Source organism: Rhamphochromis longiceps, linkage group LG8 (genome assembly GCF_057381845.1).
Source record: "Rhamphochromis longiceps isolate RC_006_pf linkage group LG8, R_longiceps_female_GT1.1, whole genome shotgun sequence".
Lineage (NCBI taxonomy): Eukaryota > Metazoa > Chordata > Actinopteri > Cichliformes > Cichlidae > Rhamphochromis > Rhamphochromis longiceps.
Genome location: NC_140564.1, coordinates 11,716,082 through 11,738,637, shown reverse-complemented (window position 1 = coordinate 11,738,637; position 22,556 = coordinate 11,716,082). Strand labels below are relative to the sequence as shown.

General features: G+C 40.3%; 1 protein-coding gene across 1 annotated transcript in view; it reads right to left on the bottom strand.

The window, feature by feature from the left end:
• pemt (phosphatidylethanolamine N-methyltransferase) overlaps positions 1-22,556 on the bottom strand; it is a 79,904-nt gene that overhangs the window by 35,849 nt on the left and 21,499 nt on the right. The window contains exons 3-4 of the mRNA XM_085415746.1: positions 17,136-17,251; positions 2,338-2,483 (exon numbers count right to left, since the gene is read on the bottom strand). Of these exons, the coding sequence (XP_085271872.1) occupies positions 2,338-2,483; positions 17,136-17,251 (262 nt within the window). The remainder of the gene's footprint in view (positions 1-2,337; positions 2,484-17,135; positions 17,252-22,556) is intronic.

The following is a 22,556-nucleotide window of genomic DNA, read 5'->3' as shown; positions in this document are numbered from 1 at the left end:
TGGTGAGCTATTTTTAGAACAGGCCCGCGGGCGACTCATGTGGTCCTTGCGGGCGACCTGGTGCCCGCGGGCACCGTGTTGGTGACCCCTGCCCTATCCTATGGAAGGAGCCAGCATGTCCATAGTTTTTCAGAGGACTGTATGCACAAACATCAAATGTAACAGCAGCCAGACATGTGGCTTTTACTACTGCTTTTTATTTGAAGGTATACTGAAAGTTGAATTGTTCCTGTTTTATAACTGCAAAATTTATTGTTCCAAATGGTTGGAGAGTGAAACCTGCAAACAGCGTTTTGCGACCGGCTTGTCCACTCCGAATACAAAGTAGACTCCTGTTATCACACATGCAAATTCCTGGCACGTCCTGCTGTTCCTCCTGCCTCCCTTCTGTTGTCACAGATAGTGATTAGTTTGAAGCGGAGTGATGGACTGAGGGCATTTCAGTGCACCGATGGACAAATATGCTGAAGAAGCTCAGACAATCTGCCTGGTTCTTGAAGATGACTCATTTAGTCGACTGACCTAAAAAAACAGAAGCTACTGCATGCCAAATGGTCCTGGCAATCTTGAGCTCATGTTCATTTGAAACAATGCCTGCATGTGTTCAGGAGTACATTGAACAAAAGAAAAGGTGTTTGTCTCAGAAGGAAACAAGAAGATATTGGGACACGCCATATCATGATTATGAAAACGACTATATTCAGAGAAATATGTTGGGGCGCATGAATTGTTCAAATGTGTCAGAGTTCATGTGTCTTTACTTATGTAGAGACATGAACTACATGTCCTCTTTTGCATTTTCCTGTGTCTCATGTGATCCCTTAATGTTACTAAAGGCTGTTTTATTGTAGCTTTCATGTACAAGAGCACAATGTGGTGCTTTGTTTGCTCATAGTTTGTAAAGTTTATAGTTTTATAGTTTGTAAAAAAATATGATTTTATTATAATTAATGCAGTTAAGTGAACACAAAACAAGTGTTTAAGGCCATGCTTGGGGTTTTGTAATGCTTAACCCTGAGCAAAATTATAATTTATGGTAAATGCTAATATCTACATGCTATTGTAGCCACAATCTCACTGATGCTGCAAACCGGTTCTGAGAAAGGTGAGGTGCCATCTCTGTTTTGAGCACACTGACTGGGACATGTTCAGGGAGGCTGCAACAAATGGCAACCGCACCAACTTGGAGGAGTAAACATCATCTATGATCAGTTACATCAGCAAGTGCATCAATGATGTCACTGTGTCCAAGACTATCACAATACGCTCCAACCAGAAACTGTGGATGACTGCAGAGGTGTGTGAGCTGCTAAAGACTTGAGAGTCCGCCTTCAGAGCAGGCGAAAAGGCAGCCCTCAGAACAGCGAGGGCCAAACTGCATTCAACACAATCATTCCTGAGCAACTGGATCCCAGACATTCTGATGGAGAGACATCAGTCAGTCCGGATCGGTAATAGCATCTCCAACAGCACCACACTGAGCACTGGAGCCCCTCAGGGCTGTGTGCTCAGCCCACTGCTGTTCACTCTGCTGACTGTGCAGCAATGCACAGTTCGAACCACATCATCAAGTTTGCCGATGACACGGCTGTGGTGGGTCTCATCAGCAAGAGCGATGAGTCAGCATACAGACGGGAGGTGCAACAGCTAATGCTTGGTGTAGAGTCAACAACCTGCCTCTGAACACGGACAAAACAAAAGAGATAATTTTGACTTCAGGAGAGCACGGAGAGATCACTGTCCACCTAACATCAATGGATCCTCTGTGGAGGTCGTCAAGAGCACCAGATTCCTTGGCGTTGACTTGACGGAGAACCTTTCCTGGTCCCTCAGCACCTGCTCCTTAACTAAGAAGGCCCAACAGTGTCTCTACGTCCTTCCTTGCACTTGTACTATGTAGTCATGTGTTGATTGTCTGTTATATGTAGCACCATGGTCTTGGAGGAACGCTGTCTCGTGTCACTGTGTACTGTATCACTGCACATGCACAATAAAGCCACCTGGCTTGATTTGATAAAATTCTGATCGTTAGCATCTGAAGGTTGGGTTAGTGTGTTAACAGCCTGCAAGAATCTATTCAGTACCTGTTAAAGAATTGTATTAAAAACTACATATGTAAACCATTTAGTGTCACAAGAGGAATCACCACAACATGGGATTCACCCTCTGGGAACAATGGCAATCAAGCGTCTGCTGATATATGCCAGTCTGGATAGATGCTTACAGTTTAAATCTTTGTTCTTCAGTGATGTGTACAGTATTCTTTAATAGGAAGTTATATTTAGACTAAAATTATTTTGTGTCCATTTAATATCTGACACTGTGTCTGGGACTCACCTAGGAAGGTTCCGGTGAATCCCAGAGCGAGGAAGCTGCTCACTACGAGAAGGGTACCAAACACCATAAGACCTATCCCAGCGTAGAAAACCTCCATCCTCTCCATCACCTCCCACCTGGCCTGGGCCTTCATTGCCACTGTCATACTACAGGAAAAAAAAAAGAAATCACAAGTGACCAGGTCCCATTATGGTGAATATAGTGGTTATATACACAGTACAGCAAAAGCAGAAAAGTAGAGCAATTGCTTTATTTAAGGCCTGTATAATACTACCATAATATCCTAAACTTACATCCTGAATATACAGTGGTACTATACTGTATGAAACAACAGGGAGATTAGCATGCTGCTGCAATTGCAAAACAGAAAAGTTTTGGAGTGGAAAGGTTTGAAGCTTATCTCCTAACAATGCACCACTTCAAGAACACAGACACAGCCAGTACAATAAAGGCCAGCGTAAGGGCAGCACAAATTGGAGGGTTGGAAGCATGCAGTTGTAACACAGGTGCAGCTGTCACCTGTAATGTCACAAAAATAGAGTATAAGGACAGGTTTAGATACAGCTGCCACCCCCCCACTTGTCGTGACTTTGTTCATAACAAATTTGTTGTTATCTTATACAACAAGTGTGTAACATCCATGCAGCACACATCATACTGGATGTGGCATGCTGTGTGATGCTCCAGGTATTGTAACTGAACACATAATAATGGAGAACTAATGTCTTGCAGCATTTTTTCATGCTAAAAAATAAGATTTTGCTCTTGTACATAACATTAGCATATCTGGCTTCAAATTTAGTAGCACATGTAAAGTACCTTAGCCATACAGCAGCTTAGTAAGCTGCTGAAGTGGGTAGAATCTGTTTCCTCTTTCCACTCTTTTCTATCTCCAGTGGCCCAGCCTTAATCTGCATCTGTCCGAACAATCTAACGGTTCAAAGCTGTTGTCATCAAGTGTTTTCTCGAGTGGAAACTAGGTTTCTCAGAATTATACTGTAAAGCTTTGACCTGACTTTATAAGATAGCCTGACAGTACAACGGTGGCTAGATAGTGGTTTCAAACCCAGGATCCAGTGAGGCAAAAGTGCTGACCAACACGCCATCATGCTGTCCTTACTCTGATATCTTTGAACAGAAATACATCCAGAACAAGAGTAATCCATTAAAGGTCTATGATTTGCAAACTGTTCTACCTAATTATCTCTAATAATACTTGAAAACACATTTTCATTTTGCTTCTTAATGTCCCCAAAATAAATTTGATCATTTATCGAGCTAGTCACCAACTGCAGGACTGGCAGATGATGTGAGGGTTGTGTGTCGGGCAAGTGTGCTCGTTGAAAAAAAAAATTATTTTGCATTTTGTGCTTTCATACAATGTTTGAATGAAGAGTTTCTAAAAGGATGAAAGGGTCTCTAAAAGATGCTCCACTGGGTTTTTGTGTTGCCTTTATGAAAAGATGATACTAGCAGAGTTCTGACTACGAATGCAATTATCGATTTCAATTGTAAAGCATTCACAGTGAGACTTTGTCCACAGACCATTACCACTTTAAGTGCCACCTGAATAACTGTTCAGACACTGCTTGCTCTATGATTTATTAGAAGCACAACTTCCATAAACATATGTGGACAATTCATATTTATATATGAACACCATTCTAAAGGGTAAAGGCAAGTTCATGAGACTAAGGTAGGGATACTGACTAAACCACTCCTTACTTAATTCACTGAGAATCACTAATGCAACATTTATACATCATGTAACAAAGTATCAAATACTTATAGCGGAGCTGTTATTCTCATTTTAAGCTGTCTGGTTTTATTCTTGGAACATACAAGGGCTGTAGGGTCGCATGATTCACAGTTTTGTCTGAAACCAAGCATTTGGCTCATATAGTCATAAAAAAGAAGGTAAACCTGTTTTATTAGGTAAATACAACCTCAGTTGAACAACAACACATGGCGTCGTTTAACATATTACCCTGTCTGATTAGTCATTTAACAACACCAAGCCACCATGTGTGAAAACCTAATTAGATCCTTAATGTTTAAGTGAATTAAATTGGTAAGTACCAGGCAGGTGCTGCTACTGAAAGGAAAGACAACAAAATGATCTTTAATAACTAATATTTGCTGTAAGACCATTTTGAAACAATTTTAGTCCATTTTAAGACATGTTAAAGTTCACGATGGGACAATCCGAAAAAGACTATACAATTATGGCTCGTTTCTCCAAAAGGAAATGTTCTGCAAACCCTCTTCTTTCTAAAAAGAACAAGTCATGGATTAGGTTTGTAAAGTCTACATTACAGCAACCTGGGAGAAGTGACTGCCGATTTATTATCTGACTTTTATGTTTTGGGATCTTTTTACATTCTACAGTTCTCTGAATTTTATGAGGACTCTCACAGCCAGCTGATCTGAATTGTTACCTGGCCACGGGATTCAAAAGTAATATCTTTCCAGAATTTCAAAGGCAACATCTACACAGGTGTTGGGGCTGATGACATACATGTACATGTGTGCGTTTGAGTGTGTCTATATGTGCGTAAGCTTTAACACACCTGTAGCTTTTGGTCTGAATGTAGTGTGCTTCTTGCCGAGGAAAATGGCTCCCAAATCAAACTAGGTTTGCGGTTAATAAGAAAAAAACTAGGTTACGGGGTCCGTGCTGTGAATCTTATGCCGTTCCTCCTTTTGCAAAAGGAAGCAGGAAGTGTAATGTGATGTGGCATTTTGCCACGTCAGACACAAAGAGCAACTGCTGGGATGTCTGTTAAGTAAGGTTGTCTGGCAGAGCATACTGCTGAGATTTGGATTGGAAAGGAGGCAGGAAAAGGGGTCAGGGGGACGGGCATGTGAGCAGGGGGTTAGTGGGTCTCAGGGACTGACCACTGAATGTTTTGTAATGAATGGTGACGAATCACCGCTGGTCCAAGAAATACAGAAAAACTCTCATTAAAATCAAGTTTTCCTGTACCATTTTATGCTATAGCACAGCAAAGTGTCTATTCATGGTAATATAATTGTTTCATCACAATAACGTAAATTAGCCTTACGGGTCAAAGCCATACAGCATCTCCATTAAAGCCTTCAAAATGTGAAACAGAATGTTTGACAAGACAGAAACACCACAGAATGAAGAGGAAATATTTGGAGGTCAGATAAGAAGCTTCTGTGTGGGAGTCACATAAAGGGTCTTTCAAAGTGAGCTGCTTAGTTTAAAAGTTTAGAAGTAAATGAAACACAAAAAACAAGGCTGGTTATTTCACATCAATTTAAGATTTAAACCTTGGAGTTTGACCTATAGTCTAATTGAAAATGCTTGAAATCCTCTCTGATCACTCAGTGATCATATATTTTAGGTAGCTCATGCTTCCATTAGGATCCTCAGTTACAGCAACAATGGGTGCACCATCTTCCCCTTATTTCCTAGATTTCCCCTTCACACTGCAGCACAACTACCTCCAGAGTGATTTTTTCTTGCTTTTTTTCCTTTCCTGCTCCTGCAGTGATGAGATGTTTGCTAGTTTTGCTTACTATTGGCAGGACTACAAGCCAGTAGCAAATAGAAATACTGCACAGATCAGTTCACAACTTTCACGAGGAAATGCTGCTGTCTGGTCTACTCTGGTCAACTAGTTGTTGACTTCATTTAGCCAGAAAACAGCAACTAGTCTTTTTTAATCTGTCTAAGATGAAGATCTCTTTGGATCTCCAAATACATCCTTGAAAATGTGCCAGACAACTTAAGAACTTTGAGACTGTGAAAAGTAAATGTTGTCTTTTAAGATGATTAATAAGAACTTCAGATAGAGATGTCCATTTAGACAAGAGAACTAAATTGACAAAAAGAAAAGAAAAAGATACCTTGTGCATAATACGAACTCTTACTTTTGGCTCCTACATGTATCATATATGTACCACATTTAGTTCAAGTCAGAAAAAATTGATAGACTTAGTTACAGATGGGGGCCAACATATTGTATTCAGTGGAGGCCACCTCTTGCAGATTAGCAGTCTTGACTGACAGACACCTCTGGTCCATCGGTTATGGGCTTAAATGAGTTCTTCTTTCGAGCCTGGAGGCCTACTCTGACTCTTTAAGGAATGTGTCAACAAGCCTGAAATGCTCTGCAGGATCCTGTTTGCTCTGTGCACATTGCTTTAATTGTGCATCTTCCCTTAGGGATACTTAACAGAGCTCCAATGTTTTTACAGAAAAAGCAGGATTATTGAAGCTGATGTTTTCTGTGGCAAATGTCTCTACAAACATTTTCCATCAAGGCTGTTCCTTTTATGTGTTTTTACTTTAACACTCACATTCTGTTAAAGCAACATATATTACCTTGTTCTACCAAAATTGTAAACACTGATAACTGTCTACTAAGTTTGAAGCTGATGATCCTCTAGCCCAGGAGGGGGGCAATCTCAGTCCACGAGGGCCGGTGTCCCTGCAGGTTTTAGATCTCACCTTGGGTCAACACACCTGAATCACATGATTAGTTCGTTACCAGGCCTCTGGAGAACTTCAGGACATGTTGAGGAGCTAATTTAGCCATTTAAATCAGCTGTGTTGGTTCGAGGACACATCTAAAACCTGCAGGGACACCGGCCCTCGTGGACTGAGATTGCCCATCCCTGCTCTATCCCCCTTCATCTATCTGTTCTCTGCTGTGTGTCCACTGCATGCATCACAGATAAAATCTGCTTGTGTAGCATTTCTCTCGCTTTGATTTCTGTTGTTGCCATGATCACACAGGCAGCTGTTGCAGCAACTTGTATTACTCTCAACTGTAAATGCAACAGAAAAGAGGAGCTACTGCCCTCCATCTTTTTACTACTCCTGCTAGTCTCAGCTGCTCTGTGTTTACACTGAAACAGTCAAAAATGTGGACAGCAACTCTGTGACGCTCTGCGGAGATACTTATGCATCTTGATTCAGAGTTCAGGATGATGTTGGGCAAATAATTGTCCAACATTTAAAAGAGTTCTTTGCAGACAACTTTAAGGAACAACTTTGGTAACTTGCATTGTGTAATGATGATCAATGTAGACTGTTAATGCCTGGTTTTAATATTGCATCACCCAAAAATAATCACATTACAATGCCTAAATTAAAAACAAAAAGATTCTTTACCCCCACCCAAGAAAAAACAACAACTCTCAAATGGGTAAGTGTCTGTGGATTTTCTCCCTTACAAAACTACCCATTCAACTCGAGGCACAGGGAGCAACAGTGCTTTTAACACAAGCCTCTGTAGCCAGTTTGTACTTGCAGAAGTAAAACCGAAGGTACATGTACACTTACTAAAAGTATGTCATTTAGTAAAAGACAAAATTTTGAAAGCTTTAGTAACATGACTCAGGGCTGCTCCTAGGAACCCTGACTCACAGCTCAAGGTAGCTCATGTTTGGCCACTCCAAAGTTTGTCTTCTCAGGCATGTTCAGTACAGGCTGTCTCTCATTCATCAGCAAACGGAGCTGTACAGACAACCAATTCAATACCTGCTGCCAACCTTTTCCAAACATTAATCATATTTATATACATGGATTTTTGATATATTCATGTTACAAATTCAGAGCAATTTGTACGACTGAATGTGTAACCCTTTTATATTTAGTACTTCTAAATCTGTCATTTGCTCTCGACTCTGTGTTAATAGCAGGAAAGATAAACATAGACAGTTAATTACAAAATTGACTTATTAAAGCTCAGAGAGCTTTCCCTAAAGGTTTATCATTAAGCCTAATCAGTGGAGAGCATCAGTGCTGTATGGTTGGCAGATAAAAATAAACTCCCTTGATATCCTGCATGCCTGTCAAATAGTTATATTTTGGTCTGACAGAGCTATAAAAAGGCGTAGCTGGCAATCAGGTCATTAGCACTGTAAGCAAGTCATTTAGGCGGACAATTTAGCAGCACAACAAAGAGGCTTTAAGGTCAATTGGTCAGTGTGTCTGTTAGCTGGGACTGAAAACAGTAATAATGTTTTAGGTGGGTTTTTTGTTGTTTTTCCACAGAGGACCATTGTATCTGCTGTGGTGAGCAGAGCAGAATTGCATGTTTCTATTTGCGCTTTCCTGCAGAGGACAAATCTGCTGAACTGGCCGAGCAGCAGATCAGAACACAGCCATGGTAGTCTCATAAACCAGCGGTCCCCAGCCTTTTTTGCCCTACAGACCGGTTTATGTCCGACAATATTGTCACGGACTGGCCTCACGGATAAATACAACAAAATAAAACCAGTACTAGTACCAAAAAAAGAAGATTTATTCATAACACACAGGAAAACACCCAGGGAAACCAAGTTAACGCTAAAAATTATAAAAAAACCCAAAAACAATAAAAAACAAGTAAAACCAAGAAAACCATAACTTTCACACCCAAGCCTCAACTCTTGCGGCCCGCTACCAAACAACTCACGGACAAGTACCGGTCTGTGGCCTGGGGGTTTGGGACCGCTGTCATAAACAACCAATAAGCACAGTGATTCTGCTGAAAACTAAAAAAATGTGTACTACTATACTGAGTATGATCATTATTTCTGAGGCCTCAAAACAGCTGATCATGCTGGAACTCACAGTGCCCTGGGAGGAGCGGATCGAGGAGGCCAATGAAAGGAAACGTGCAAAGTACCAGGAACTAGTGCAGGAGTGCAGGGGAAGGGGCTGAGAGACTTTCTATGAGCCCATAGAAGTGGGTTGTAGGGGCTTTGCAGGACGATCACTCTGCAGAGTCCTAGGCCGGCTGGGTGTGGCTGGGGCAGCCAAGAAGAGGGCCATCGAGGCTGTGAGCCTGGGTGAGGGTGTATGATGTTGTGAGACCCGAAACACCTGATGACCACAGGATACATCACTGAAGATGCGTACCAGTGCATCCAGGAGATGTGTCTTGTATAGTACTTTGACTTCATCACTCTTCATGGCATGCTGAGAGACAATATGATTACAAATGTTTTTTGGTAAGATAAAGTTTTTATATGAACAGCAGCAGAACTAGCAAATGTAAGCTTTTAGTTGAGAAATGAGGCTGTAGCATTGGTAGAAAAAGCAAGCAGGGCACTGATGTCTTCAACTCTAAAAATAGAAACGGTGCATTCAAGGTGAACAAATGGATGCATGGTTAGAACACATACCACAAAGATTAAAATGTCCTGTTTCAACTACCAGGCAGCTAGACCTTTTCTACAGGTCATGCCATCGTGCTCTCACTCAAGGAAAGATTATTTTGTCATAAACAATGAATAGTATATTATCTGACTTAGTGGGCTTGAATTGACCAGAACAATGCCCACGTGCCAAATACGTGGGTAATGAGTCACTTTGATTGATAAACAAAAAAACCCAAACCCAACATTCATTAATGTTCATGTCTGCTCACTAACAGCTTTACTCTGTCTTTGTTACTATGGTAATTAGCGCTAAATCAAGTTTTTCACTGGGTGAATACGTCATTCAACCTCATCTATTTTACTTGTGGTGTTTTGCTATTCTACACATTTCTGCAGCAATTTTGTTAAATTAAAGTCCCACTGATTTCCCTTACAAAGTTCATTTTGGAGCACCGGCGTGACACTGTTGTGGTTTCATCATCGGTCAAATAATAAACTCTTCTACAAAACAGATGGTTTTTAATGATTTTTAAAATGATTTTACTGGTTTAACTGCCATTATATAAATACCAGAATAGGTCTTTATTTTTGTGTTTAATAATATTAAAGAGTCCTGACTAGAAAAAGAAAAAACAGAACAGCAAAAAACCCCAGATGTAACAAACAACACCTTTATTTAACTGAGGACCTTAATACTACATTCACACTACGAAAGTAATGGTTAGAGACTTTGCTATGGCCAAAATTAATGAAACTGTGCAGTTAACTTGGACTCCACTGTTGTTGCGACTGAAGTGGTTGGTTTGAAGATGGGAACAAGGTCAGTGATCACTCAAAGTCAAACCACCTTTAGTGGATCATCAGTTTGTTAAGAAATTCCACCAAGTTGGCAATTACATGCAATCTGTTTATGATAATACAGCGATTAACTGTGACAAATCCACAAAGTCTGTTACTGTCTGCATGCATAGACATTCATAATTTAACAGAAGCACATATTAACTACTTACACTCAGAGTCCGGCCAGAAGCTTAAAGATTTTTAATCAGAAATTCATCTACATCTAGTGACATAGACACAAAATGAGATTGGTGCTTGGGAACCTTTGCCACCTGGTTGTACTTTGGTTATACTCCAATATAAAAGCAAAGGTTGACTCAAGTCCCATATTGCAGAGAGACACATCACAGACCTACAGACTGACTTGGACTGATTGCAATGTGTTCACAATCCGTCTGGGTTTATAGATTAGACAGTAATTAAATGCAAACCTTTGCCAATCTGTCTGAGAATGAGAGTGTCTAACGGAGACCGTTAATGTGAGGGAGATTACGACTGTTTGGAGACAGGTTGCCTCCAAGAAGGCTACCTGTGCAATCGCCATGCAATTGAAAGTGGTCCAGTTGGTTGGCACAGCTATTTGTAATAAGTAGAGCAGCTAAACTTGTTTGCCTCATTTTTATAATCAGGTTACACTGATTAAAAGTTAAAGACTTTTATGCTGGTAGCTGCAACCATGCAGTTTCAATAAAAAGTGCAATAATTTGTATGGGGCTATGCAAGTTGACTCCCTAACTGTTATATCCCCCAGATCTGCTGCATGTTGTCTAGAGATTTGTAATTCCCAAATCCAACCTAGCATAAGACTCTAAAAGGTTTTTGTTGAAACTGCAGAAAACATTATGCAATAGACTGTATATACCCAATTATTAGAAATGTGACCTTCAAGGAAGGTTTATTTCAATAATCAAGAAAACCGTGCTTCAGAATTTGCAAGCAAGTACAAAAAGAGGATAAATAATTTGTCAGCAAAAAATACTAAATAAAAAAAACATTTTCCACTTTCCAAGGATTCAGTGTTTCACTTAGTCATTACCTTACAGGACAGACACTAAAAGCATTCCTGCTCAAATATATTTTGTTGACTTTCACATGTGCAGCGCTCATCATAAGTGCTGCCTGCAAGCCCAACAACTGACTCACTTAAGTCCAACCAGCGACTTCATCAAATTAATTTTTGAATTGAACAAATTTGTTTTGATAAATAGTTCTGGTTCAGGATGCATACAGTGGGGCAAAAAAGTATTTAGTCAGCCACCGATTGTGCAAGTTCCCCCACCTAAAATGATGACAGAGGTCAGTAATTTGCACCAGAGGTACACTTCAACTGTGAGAGACAGAATGTGAAAAAAAAATCCATGAATTCACATGGTAGGATTTGTAAAGAATTTATTCGTAAATCAGGGTGGAAAATAAGTATTTGGTCAATAACAAAAATACAACTCAATACTTTGTAACATAACCTTTGTTGGCAATAACAGAGGTCAAACGTTTACTATAGGTCTTTACCAGGTTTGCACACACAGTAGCTGGTATTTTGGCCCATTCCTCCATGCAGATCTTCTCGAGAGCAGTGATGTTTTGGGGCTGTCGCCGAGCAACACGGACTTTCAACTCCCGCCACAGATTTTCTATGGGGTTGAGGTCTGGAGACTGGCTAGGCCACTCCAGGACTTTCAAATGCTTCTTACGGAGCCACTCCTTTGTTGCCCGGGCGGTGTGTTTTGGATCATTGTCATGTTGGAAGACCCAGCCTCGTTTCATCTTCAAAGTTCTCACTGATGGAAGGAGGTTTTGGCTCAAAATCTCACGATACATGGCCCCATTCATTCTGTCCTTAACACGGATCAGTCGTCCTGTCCCTTTGGCAGAAAAACAGCCCCATAGCATGATGTTTCCACCCCCATGCTTCACAGTAGGTATGGTGTTCTTGGGATGCAACTCAGTATTCTTCTTCCTCCAAACACGACGAGTTGAGTTTATACCAAAAAGTTCTACTTTGGTTTCATCTGACCACATGACATTCTCCCAATCCTCTGCTGTATCATCCATGTGCTCTCTGGCAAACTTCAGACGGGCCCGGACATGCACTGGCTTCAGCAGCGGAACACGTCTGGCACTGCGGGATTTGATTCCCTGCCGTTGTAGTGTGTTACTGATGGTGACCTTTGTTACTTTGGTCCCAGCTCTCTGCAGGTCATTCACCAGGTCCCCCCGTGTGGTTCTGGGATCTTTGCTCACCGTTCTCATGATCATTTTGACCCCACGGGATGAGATCTTGCGTGGAGCCCCAGATCGAGGGAGATTATCAGTGGTCTTGTATGTCTTCCATTTTCTGATGATTGCTCCCACAGTTGATTTTTTCACACCAAGCTGCTTGCCTATTGTAGATTCACTCTTCCCAGTCTGGTGCAGGTCTACAATACTTTTCCTGGTGTCCTTCGAAAGCTCTTTGGTCTTGGCCATGGCGGAGTTTGGAGTCTGACTGTTTGAGGCTGTGGACAGGTGTCTTTTATACAGATGATGGGTTCAAACAGGTGCCATTCATACAGGTAACGAGTGGGGGACAGAAAAGCGTCTTACAGAAGACGTTACAGGTCTGTGAGAGCCAGAGATTTTCCATGTTTGAGGTGACCAAATACTTATTTTCCACCCTGATTTACGAATAAATTCTTTACAAATCCTACCATGTGGATTCATGGATTTTTTTTTCACATTCTGTCTCTCACAGTTGAAGTGTACCTCTGGTGCAAATTACTGACCTCTGTCATCATTTTAAGTGGGGGAACTTGCACAATCGGTGGCTGACTAAATACTTTTTTGCCCCACTGTATATAAAGCTACCACTTCACCTTTATTTATTTTCAAATGTTTACAGCAGAGCCCTCTGTGTGCTGCCCTCTAAACGCGCACAAAAATCTATTTTTTTGAATATCTGTCAAACTGTTTCGGATCATCAAAGAAATTTGATATTATACAGAGATAACCTGAGTAAATACAAAATGCAGTTTTAAAATCATTTATTAAGGGAATGGAAAAGGTTGTCCAAACCTACCAACGTTCTATATGAAAAACCGATTGCCCTTCAACCTAATAACTGGTTGTGCCACCCTTGGCGAAAAAATTGCAATCAAGTGTTTGAGATAACTGGCACTTCAGCTACATTGGAGATTTTTGCAATTATGAACGGCCTGTTTAAGGTAATTCTAAAGAATCTTAATTGCATTTAAAAGTTCACACTTTGTGCTTCAGCTTCTGTGCAGAAACTACTGGACAGACTTTCACCAGGATTTTCTGGTGGAGAGCAGAATTCATAGTTCCATCAATTATGGCAGGTCGTCCCAAAACAGCAAAGCAGTTCCAGATCATCACACTACCAGTACTATGCTGGTGCCACAATTGTTGGTATGATGCTTTTTTTTTTTTTTAAATGAAACGATGTGTTCATATTTATGATAAATGTAACGGAACTCAAACGTTCCAAAAAGTTCAACTTTGCTCTCGTCAGTCCATAGAATATTTTCCTAAAGGTTTTGGGGATCATCAAGATGTTTGGGGAGCTTTTTTGGCAAATGTGTACTCTTTTTGATCACCAGTGGTTTTCTCCTTGGACTCTCCCACGGATCCCACTTTTGCCCAGCCTCCGTCTTATTGGTGAATCATGAACTCTGACCTTAATGGAGGCAAGTGAGGTCTGGAGTTCTTTAGATGTTTTTCGGGGTTATTCTGAGACCTCCTGGATAGGGATGGGTACAGGTGTCCGGTGCCATGATGGTACCGGTTCTGACATAAACGGTAGTAACCAGACCGAAAAGCAGCGCACATTTCGGTGCTTTATTTCGGTGCTTTTTTTTCCTGAGCTGTGATACACTTCTAGCCAATAATTTTACGTTTCCGAGGATAGTAGGCGGGGCCAGGTACGTACGTTCTTTTAGAGCAGAGCTACAGATTAAAATGCCCAAGGCGAAAAGTCTGGCTGTACTTCACAGCAAAATATGCAAACTCAGCAGCCTGCAACAAGTGCTTTAAGCTGATACTGTGATACTGTCAAAGGAGGTAACACCTCAAATCCGATGAAACACCTGGCGATGCATAGCGGTTTTTTTTAAAAGCCCAGAAATGCGCCGTATGATAGCTTGCTGCGAGACCTCACACCGAGCGCATCTACTGTGCGTGGGTTGCCTGTTATCTGACCCGGAGTTAGCAATATCCCCCAAAAACCCCGAAGAGGAGAGTCCTGGCCCCTAGCCCTGCCAGTGTATCAGAAATGATGAGGATGATGATGCAGCAGCAGCCGTTCTTCTCTGCGTGAGTAGCTTAATGTTCGTGTGTAATTTACGTTGAGTAGGCTAACCACGTTATTACATTAATGCATGTAAGGTTTGATGGCAGATACTCCCTTCACCCTGGCCAAAAAGGCTAAAATGACCAAAGAAAAAGTGGAAAACAGTTAAACATGAGAGGTTTTGGATAAAGTTTGTGTTTTTTCCATTGATTAAGCACTGCTTCCAGCCAAGAGTGATACCATATATGCCCTATAGCTGCAGAAAAGGCTAACATTGTTATCTTTTTACAAAAAACCAGCTGAACATGAGAGGTTTTTGGACCAATTTTGTGTTCTCCATTCTTTAAGCACCGGTTTGAGCACCGTTTGAGCACCGGCACCGTTTCAAAAGTACCGATTTGGCACCGGTATCGGATAAAACCTAAACGATACCCATCCCTACTCCTGGATGAGTGATTGATGCGCTATTTGTGTAATGTTGGTAGGTCGGCCATTTCTGGGAAGGTGTTTGAAGGTTTCTCTGTTTGTTGATAATGGCAATCACTGTGATTCACTGGAGTCAGAAAATCTTAGTGATAGCTTTGTAACTCTGCACTGATAGATGTAAAAGACTTTGTTTCTTGGCTATGTCTTTATATCACAGTGTAATGTGTTACTTTTTTAGATCTATTAGCCCAATTCACTTTGTCAGACAGTTTCTATGCAAGCGATTTCTTGATTCATGTTTAGCAGTAATCAGGCACGGGTGTGACTAGTGAAACTGAACTTAGCTTTCCAAAGAATCTGGCCAATCCCCTTTAATTCATGATACATGAATGATGCATTTTGTACACAGGATCAGGTAGATTTGGATAGCTTGTTTCCCTTACAATGTCAAGTTTATTCCTAACAAAGAAAATAGTTGATGAGTAATTATCCATTCAGATAACAGGTGGATGTTGGGGCGTGTAGGAGTTGAAGCAAGCAGCAGCAGTGACACATGGAGGGATATGAAACCTGCACCTTTACACAGCTACATGTACATGATGCAGTGAAGTTCAAGGTGTTTGACTGAAAAAGCTGACAGGCTTTGTTGTATCTAGGTTTGCTGCACGAATTTACACGAACCTCACGATAAAGATTTCTAAATAAATGCGCTCTAATAATTGCTTTGTCAGGGATACATTTGGTTTTAAATATAATTAGCTAAATTTACAGACTGTGTGGGCTAAACCCAAGGGTCCTTTCTAATTATACTATTAAGAAGTGAACATGCTAACATTTAACTTCATGGCCCGCAAACTTACGGTACTATCAGTGTATATAGTTGTGAAGAGAAAAGTATTCATAGGATTCTATATTTCTTCATTATGTGTTGCTTCAGTTAATTGCAGTTTGCAAGTGTTTATTTAAGCACAACCCTCTTAAAGTGGACATGAAACAGTACATGTATTAAGGCCAATTTACACCATGGAGCCCTATGCTGAAACTGTCACAGCTGTCTGTGAAGCAGGATCTAAGATATAAGTCTTTAAAGTTAGAGTCACTGGCTGGCTCGTCGGTTGCTGCTAATAGACTTAAGTTATGTTAGCTAAGCAGTGACAGATCTGCTGACTCAGTGAAAAACAAGGTCACTAAAACTAAAACACTGTTGGCTAGCTGCACTGAAATGAGAAAATTTACCCATTAGCCATAATGTTTGGGTTTGCTTTGTTTGGTTTTCATCAAACATGGATTTTCCCAAACATTTTCACTTTAACTCGTCTCTCCAAAGGACATCCAGAAGTCTTGCCTTTTTTCCTCTGACAAGACATGGAACCACAGCTTCCTATTCAGTATCCTTGTTTGCAGCCTTATATGACTACATCCAAGTTTATTACAGCATTTAATCACCTAATTCACATTTTCAGTTCTTGTGAATGAATGAGTGAGTGAATAAATCGCTTTGTCCCACAGCTATATTTAGCTACTCAGAATGCATGGTGAGTTGATAAAAATTCTCTTCCTGAGCACAAGAGAAAACTGGCAAGACAATTTATCTCTTTGGACCAGCCTGTTCCCAAAATGTTTGTTGCCCAGCAACAGACATCACACAGATCCTTTGAGAGAGGGGAAAAAAGGCTTGTTGTTGCATTGACATACAGTCTGTGTGTGGCTTTGTTGAGAATCCTTTGTCATCATTTTGACCCACAGGGGGAGGTGTGGGTGTATGGACACCATATAGGAAGTGGTAAAGCGTGGGGTGATACTGCCACATACAGAACCGTGGGCACAGATAAAGAGCAAGGAGGAAGGAAAAAGGAGCTGTGGAGAAAGCAGAAAAAGAAGGCACAGAGGTGGGACGAAACAGAAGAAGAAACAGAAACAAAGAGTGTAAAAGGGGACAAATTCATACAGGCTTATATGTCCAATGATGTCCAAGTGACCACTGGACTGGTGAAGGCCTGCCATCCAATGTTATGAGAACCAAGGCTTTCTTTCAATCAAAGGTGACGTACAAATTTAAAATTGTTGGACTGGATGAGGGGGATAACAAACCATATTTTGTTATGGTTAAAAGTGTGTTCCTCACCTGTGGCTGCGGTAAATGTTTAGCAGTATAATGACGAAGCCCAAGCAGCAACAGGCCAGGTAGGGGCTACCAAAGAGCCCCGAGAGTCTTCGTGTACGATGCTCCCATCTCGCCACCTGACAACAGGAAGACAATGACAACGGTGTTTACCATAAATATCCAATTAAACTGCATTAAAAAACTGAAAGTTAATGATTGTTTGTCACACTATGTCAGTCTAAAAAACCCTCAAAGCTCAACTTTTTAAACTCAAGTTTGGCAGAGCTCCAGCATTGCTATGTGGAGCAAGGACAACCTTACAGAAAGAAAATCATTTCTGCAGCACTCCACCAATCAGGCCTGTATGGTAGAGTGGCCAGAGAGAAGCTATTCCTCAATAAAAGACACATGACAGCCCATTTGGAGTTTACTAAAAGCCACCTGAAGGATTCATCTGTATTCATGAGTAGATCGAACAGGAGGTCCTGAAGCCACTGAAGCCAGTTTTTTGCAGTCCCAGGTCAGTGAGGGAATGGGTTACACCAGTTTTACCAAGCAAGCATACTTTATAGTCCATCTACAAGCAACATTCAACCAAGAAAATAAGCTCCATGCAAAATCCTGTTCATTATATGCCCGAAACATCTAGGTCATTATCACAACAGTTTTTTTTTGTTTGTTTGTTTTTTTACAGTATTATGTATGCAACAACAATACGTGCACATGAAAACATTGGCTTTACTGGCCATGAAAAATCAGAATGCTCTTGACAAAATACTGAAAATGGTCTCCTGGTCAATTTGCATATACTTTTGTGAAGTCTCAAAAGTGCTGCCTTTATCTGCATTTTAATGAAGTTTTCAAAAATGAATACGATTTTCACTGGAAGTGTCAAGGATGGACAGGATAAGAATATCAGACGGACAGTTCAGGTTGAGCTGTTTGGAGACAAAGTTAGAGAGGTGAAGCTGAGACGGTCTGGACATGTAGAGAGGAAGAATAGCGGCTATACTAGACAAAGGATGCTGGAGATGGAGCAGTCAGGCAGGAGGAAAAGAAGGCCACAGAGAGGGTTCATTGATGTTGTGAAAGAGGACATGTAGACGGTTGGTGTGACATAAGAGGATGCAAGGGATGGACGAGACAGAGGCAGATACACTGCTGTGTCAATCGCTAAAGAGCAGCCAAAAGAAGGCAAAAGAAAAAGAATAAAACAGGATTCTTTGGCTACCACAGCAGTTTCTCGTATAGAGACAGAGAGATCTTGTTTGCTTTTGGTATCTGGCTTTGAGCCTTAAATAGCTAAATATCATGACTTTTGTCTACAGTTTTGAAATATTGTGCCCATGATAGAGACAGAAGAGTGCTGTTTGTTTGCATATGTTGTTCTGCCCTGAAGCGATTATTTGTTCAAGTTTATTTGTTCACCTCTGAAACAGCTGGTGCATTTCCACACAGCTGTATTCTCTTGCTGGCTATTGATAAGTGTTTATTTTTTTTAAGCTCTTTATATAGTACCGTGCATATCCAGCAGGGAGTGACGCCATAGAATCTTATCTAACTGGTCACAGTTGCATTTTCCAAAACACACTTCTCTCCCAAAAAAAGAGAATGGAAAATAGTCACATCATGCCCATTTATGCAGCACAAAAGGCATTTAACCCATCTGTCCATACGGTGAACCTTTCAGTGGCATTAGCAACTCAAAGTGCTGTTTGTGAAATGACTGAAAAACTTAAAATTACCACCTGACAGTGGGCTAAGGAAATGCATAGATGACTGTAAAAAAAACAAAACAAACCAAAAACAACAAAAATGAATCCCACAGGCACAAATGTTACCATGGCAACAGCTTTTCTATGTTCAGCAGCGGCAAGGTAGGAAAAAAGAGGATGCAAGGGATGGACGAAATATATAAATATAAAGGTGAGGTGAAACAAATGTTAAGAAGTGGTAAAGAGTCCTTTATGGAGTGCAGCAATCCCCAGGTATAAATTGCATTGTTAATGGGTTAGCGCTACCTGCTCAAGACCGATCAGAAGCAGCTGAGAAAGCATGCTTAAGCATGCTGAGAAAACTTGGCAGCTCTCTTTGCATTTTTAGAATAGATGAAAAGCTTAAATCAAGAATTAATCCCCTTCTCCTTTCTCTGAAGCTCATGTCGTCTGTTTTGTTTTTTAAATCCCAGCCTTCAGCAAGCCGTATGCTGACATTTCCTTTTCCTTTCTTTCGTTTTTCTTCTGCCTCCTAACAGAGTTCAACTGCTATGTAATTAAGGGCCAGCAGCTGATGTACTTTGACTAAGATGTATGGTTACATCCACAGTTTGCATTGCAGTCTGCTCCACATGGACATTAGCACACAGCGAGCTGGAATGAAACTGAACAATCATAGCAACAGTGGGGGAATAAATAATGATTAGGTCTGCAGATAGCAGGTTTGTGTTGAAATGATGACACAATGCATTTTACAAACACATCAACATATTATTTTACCAATTCACAATGGTTCTTTTTGAGACTCAAAGTAAGTGGCACTGATCTAAAAACATAAAAAATAAAGACAGGATGTGTGCTCAATACAAAAATAAGAAAACATTCTTTTATATGCTGGTGAGAGCGCCCCATCAGCTTCACAATTCCTTGTATCACATAATAAACTGACTCATTCTAGCACCTCAATTTTGGGATGAATAACCTATAAAAGAGGTCAACTTCTGCTTTACTGCCAGTGTCATATACTTGCTCAAATGTCATCCTGATTTGGTCACTGGAGAAAAAATTTCCTGACCAGTTGGCAAAAAACACCTACTTGCAAATTTTCTAGGGTCACTCATGGGCTGCATGAACATACAGCACTTATTTACACTATGCCCAGCTTTCTGTGCATTGTGCTTCTGGCATGCCAGAGGGTCTCTTATTTGTTAGTTGTTGGCAACCCCACCTACACCACTACACCAGACTACAGCCCCTGCTAGACTGTGCTAAACTATCAATGGAAACACAAACAGAAAATGCTGCGCTATATGGACAGATCCTAAAAGATTCCAGCTAAATGTAGCTAACTAATAAAGCTTAACATGATGTTGCTCCAACTTTGGATGTTGAAAATGCATTTAACAATGTGTGTATGCCAAAAAAGTCGAATATACAGATATAAACGAGAAGTAATTACACCTGTTGATAAAATTGCTAATAACTATTTGGTCAATTAATAATAAATTAGCTTCTGTGCTAGCATGTACATCTAATGTTACGTAAGCACATCTGCCTCCCTACATGTGTCCATTATATCTCTATCATAGGTTTTTCCAGAGTTGACAGAAAATCATAGGAAAAAATCATGACAACCTGGTAATGTCAAAAATAAGAGAGGAAACATTATGTAACCATTCAAGTGTCCCTGATAAAACTACAGTTTAAGCTCCAACTGAATATAAATAAAATGCATAAGTACAGAGATGGGTTCAAAAGAGGTAGAGAGTGTACTCACCTAAGAGAGGAGGACATTTTGTGACCAATGAAATTCTTAGTCATTGATATTAAGAGTTTTATTACTTTCTGCTAAATATACCAGATGACTCAGGCTAATCCATGTTATTATACTTTATACATTAATGTGAAAAAGAATGGATACCCTCTTTAAATATTGAGGTTTTATATACTAGGGCATCACTTTTTTAAAAAAATGATCAAAAGCTTATTCAATAGGAAAGATTAAATTCATGACAGTACAATTAGAAAAAGACTGAACAAGTATGGCTTGTTTGTCAGGAGGACAAAAAAACTTCACAAACAATGTCTTTTGGACAGATAAGACCAAAGTGGTCATGACTGCCCATAATACACATAATACACAATACAGCATATCAGCACAAACACCTCAAACCAACTGTCAAGCACGTTGGTGGAGGTATAATAATTTGGACTTATTTTGCAGCCACAGTAACATGAACTCCTTTGTATACCTAAAAACACTGTGCAGTCCAATGTGAAGCCATCTGTCCAATAGGTAAAGCAACAATGATCCATGCACATTATCAAAGAAAGGTCTAAATAGCTCACAAAAAGAACGATGTGTTGCAAAACCCAAATCAGATGGTGTGGCATAAACAAATGCCTGCGAACCTCAATGAACTGAAGCAACTTTATACAGAAGAGTGACCAGTGCTCTACATGGGCCTGATATCCACTTACGAGGACATTATACTGCTGCTGTTCTATCAAAACTTTAAACGAATATCCTCATATATGGCTCTTATTTTTCTTAAAAACAAAAATAAGGTAAGAAGAAAAAAAAAATCTGGCAATTCTTTATTTTTACATTCATCGGGCCCCAATATGCCCAAATATCAAAGAGAAATTAAAAATGCATGTCGTGGAAGAGTTCGGGTCGAGGTTAAACCATCTTATAAAGACATGTTGGGTTTTTTGGGGTTGAGTTCTACTGTGTCTTTCCCTCTACATTGACCTAAAAAATCCAAAGTAAACTTTAACAAGGAAAAAGTAACTACTGGCACAAGGACGATAAAACACTATAGATGAAATTGCACTGAATGCACTGCTGTTTGGATGTTACAATGCACCAACTACACATGCTCCCCAGGGAGCAGACTTCAAACAAGTAACAGCAGTAACTAATTGACCACGGTTTCTCTCGCTGTCCATGTCCATGCCAAAAGAGAATAATCATGACTTTCACTGGAAAAAAATTTAAATGACGACTTTGTATAAAGAAAAAAAAAAAAAAAAAACCCCACAAAAAACCCACAGTCTCATGGCAGTTTGTGCAAGTTTTCATTGATACGATTCACGTCGATGTACATAAAAATCTATCACTATAAAGGGCTAAAATTTCTACATTTGTGGCTTAGAGGGATTGACAGTAGAGCAAATCCTTTTGCTAGACACACGGATTATATACTTCATATGTATTATTTAAGTTTTAGTAATTTAATTTAATAAATATTAGGTCTTTATTTAAAATTATTTGGTTATTTTAGATTTAGGTTAGGACTATAAATTATTCTATCTACTGTAACTATCATGAAAAAAAAAAGATTAGCTTAGCTAGTCTTAGTAATCTCAAACCCAACAAACATACCTCCATCAGCCATATTAGCAGGCCATTTATGTTAGTATACTCTCTTCTGATCAGGCAGTGGGCCTCTAAGCCTCGTTCAGCCTGATTTGCAACCATTCACTGGGTGATGGCGTATGCTAAAAATATTCAGGTGTTCTGTATGCAGACTACTGATGTTGCTATCAAATCATCAATCAAGCGCTGAAACTAACAGCAGGCACAGATGAGGAGAGTACAGGCAGTGGCGCCACATTGGGAGAACTAGCAGCTCTTCAGCACAAATTCAATCAAGGCTTAGGTAACAGGCTACACCTGCATCCCCATCAGCCCACTTAAATCTGAGATACAGGCACTTGATTG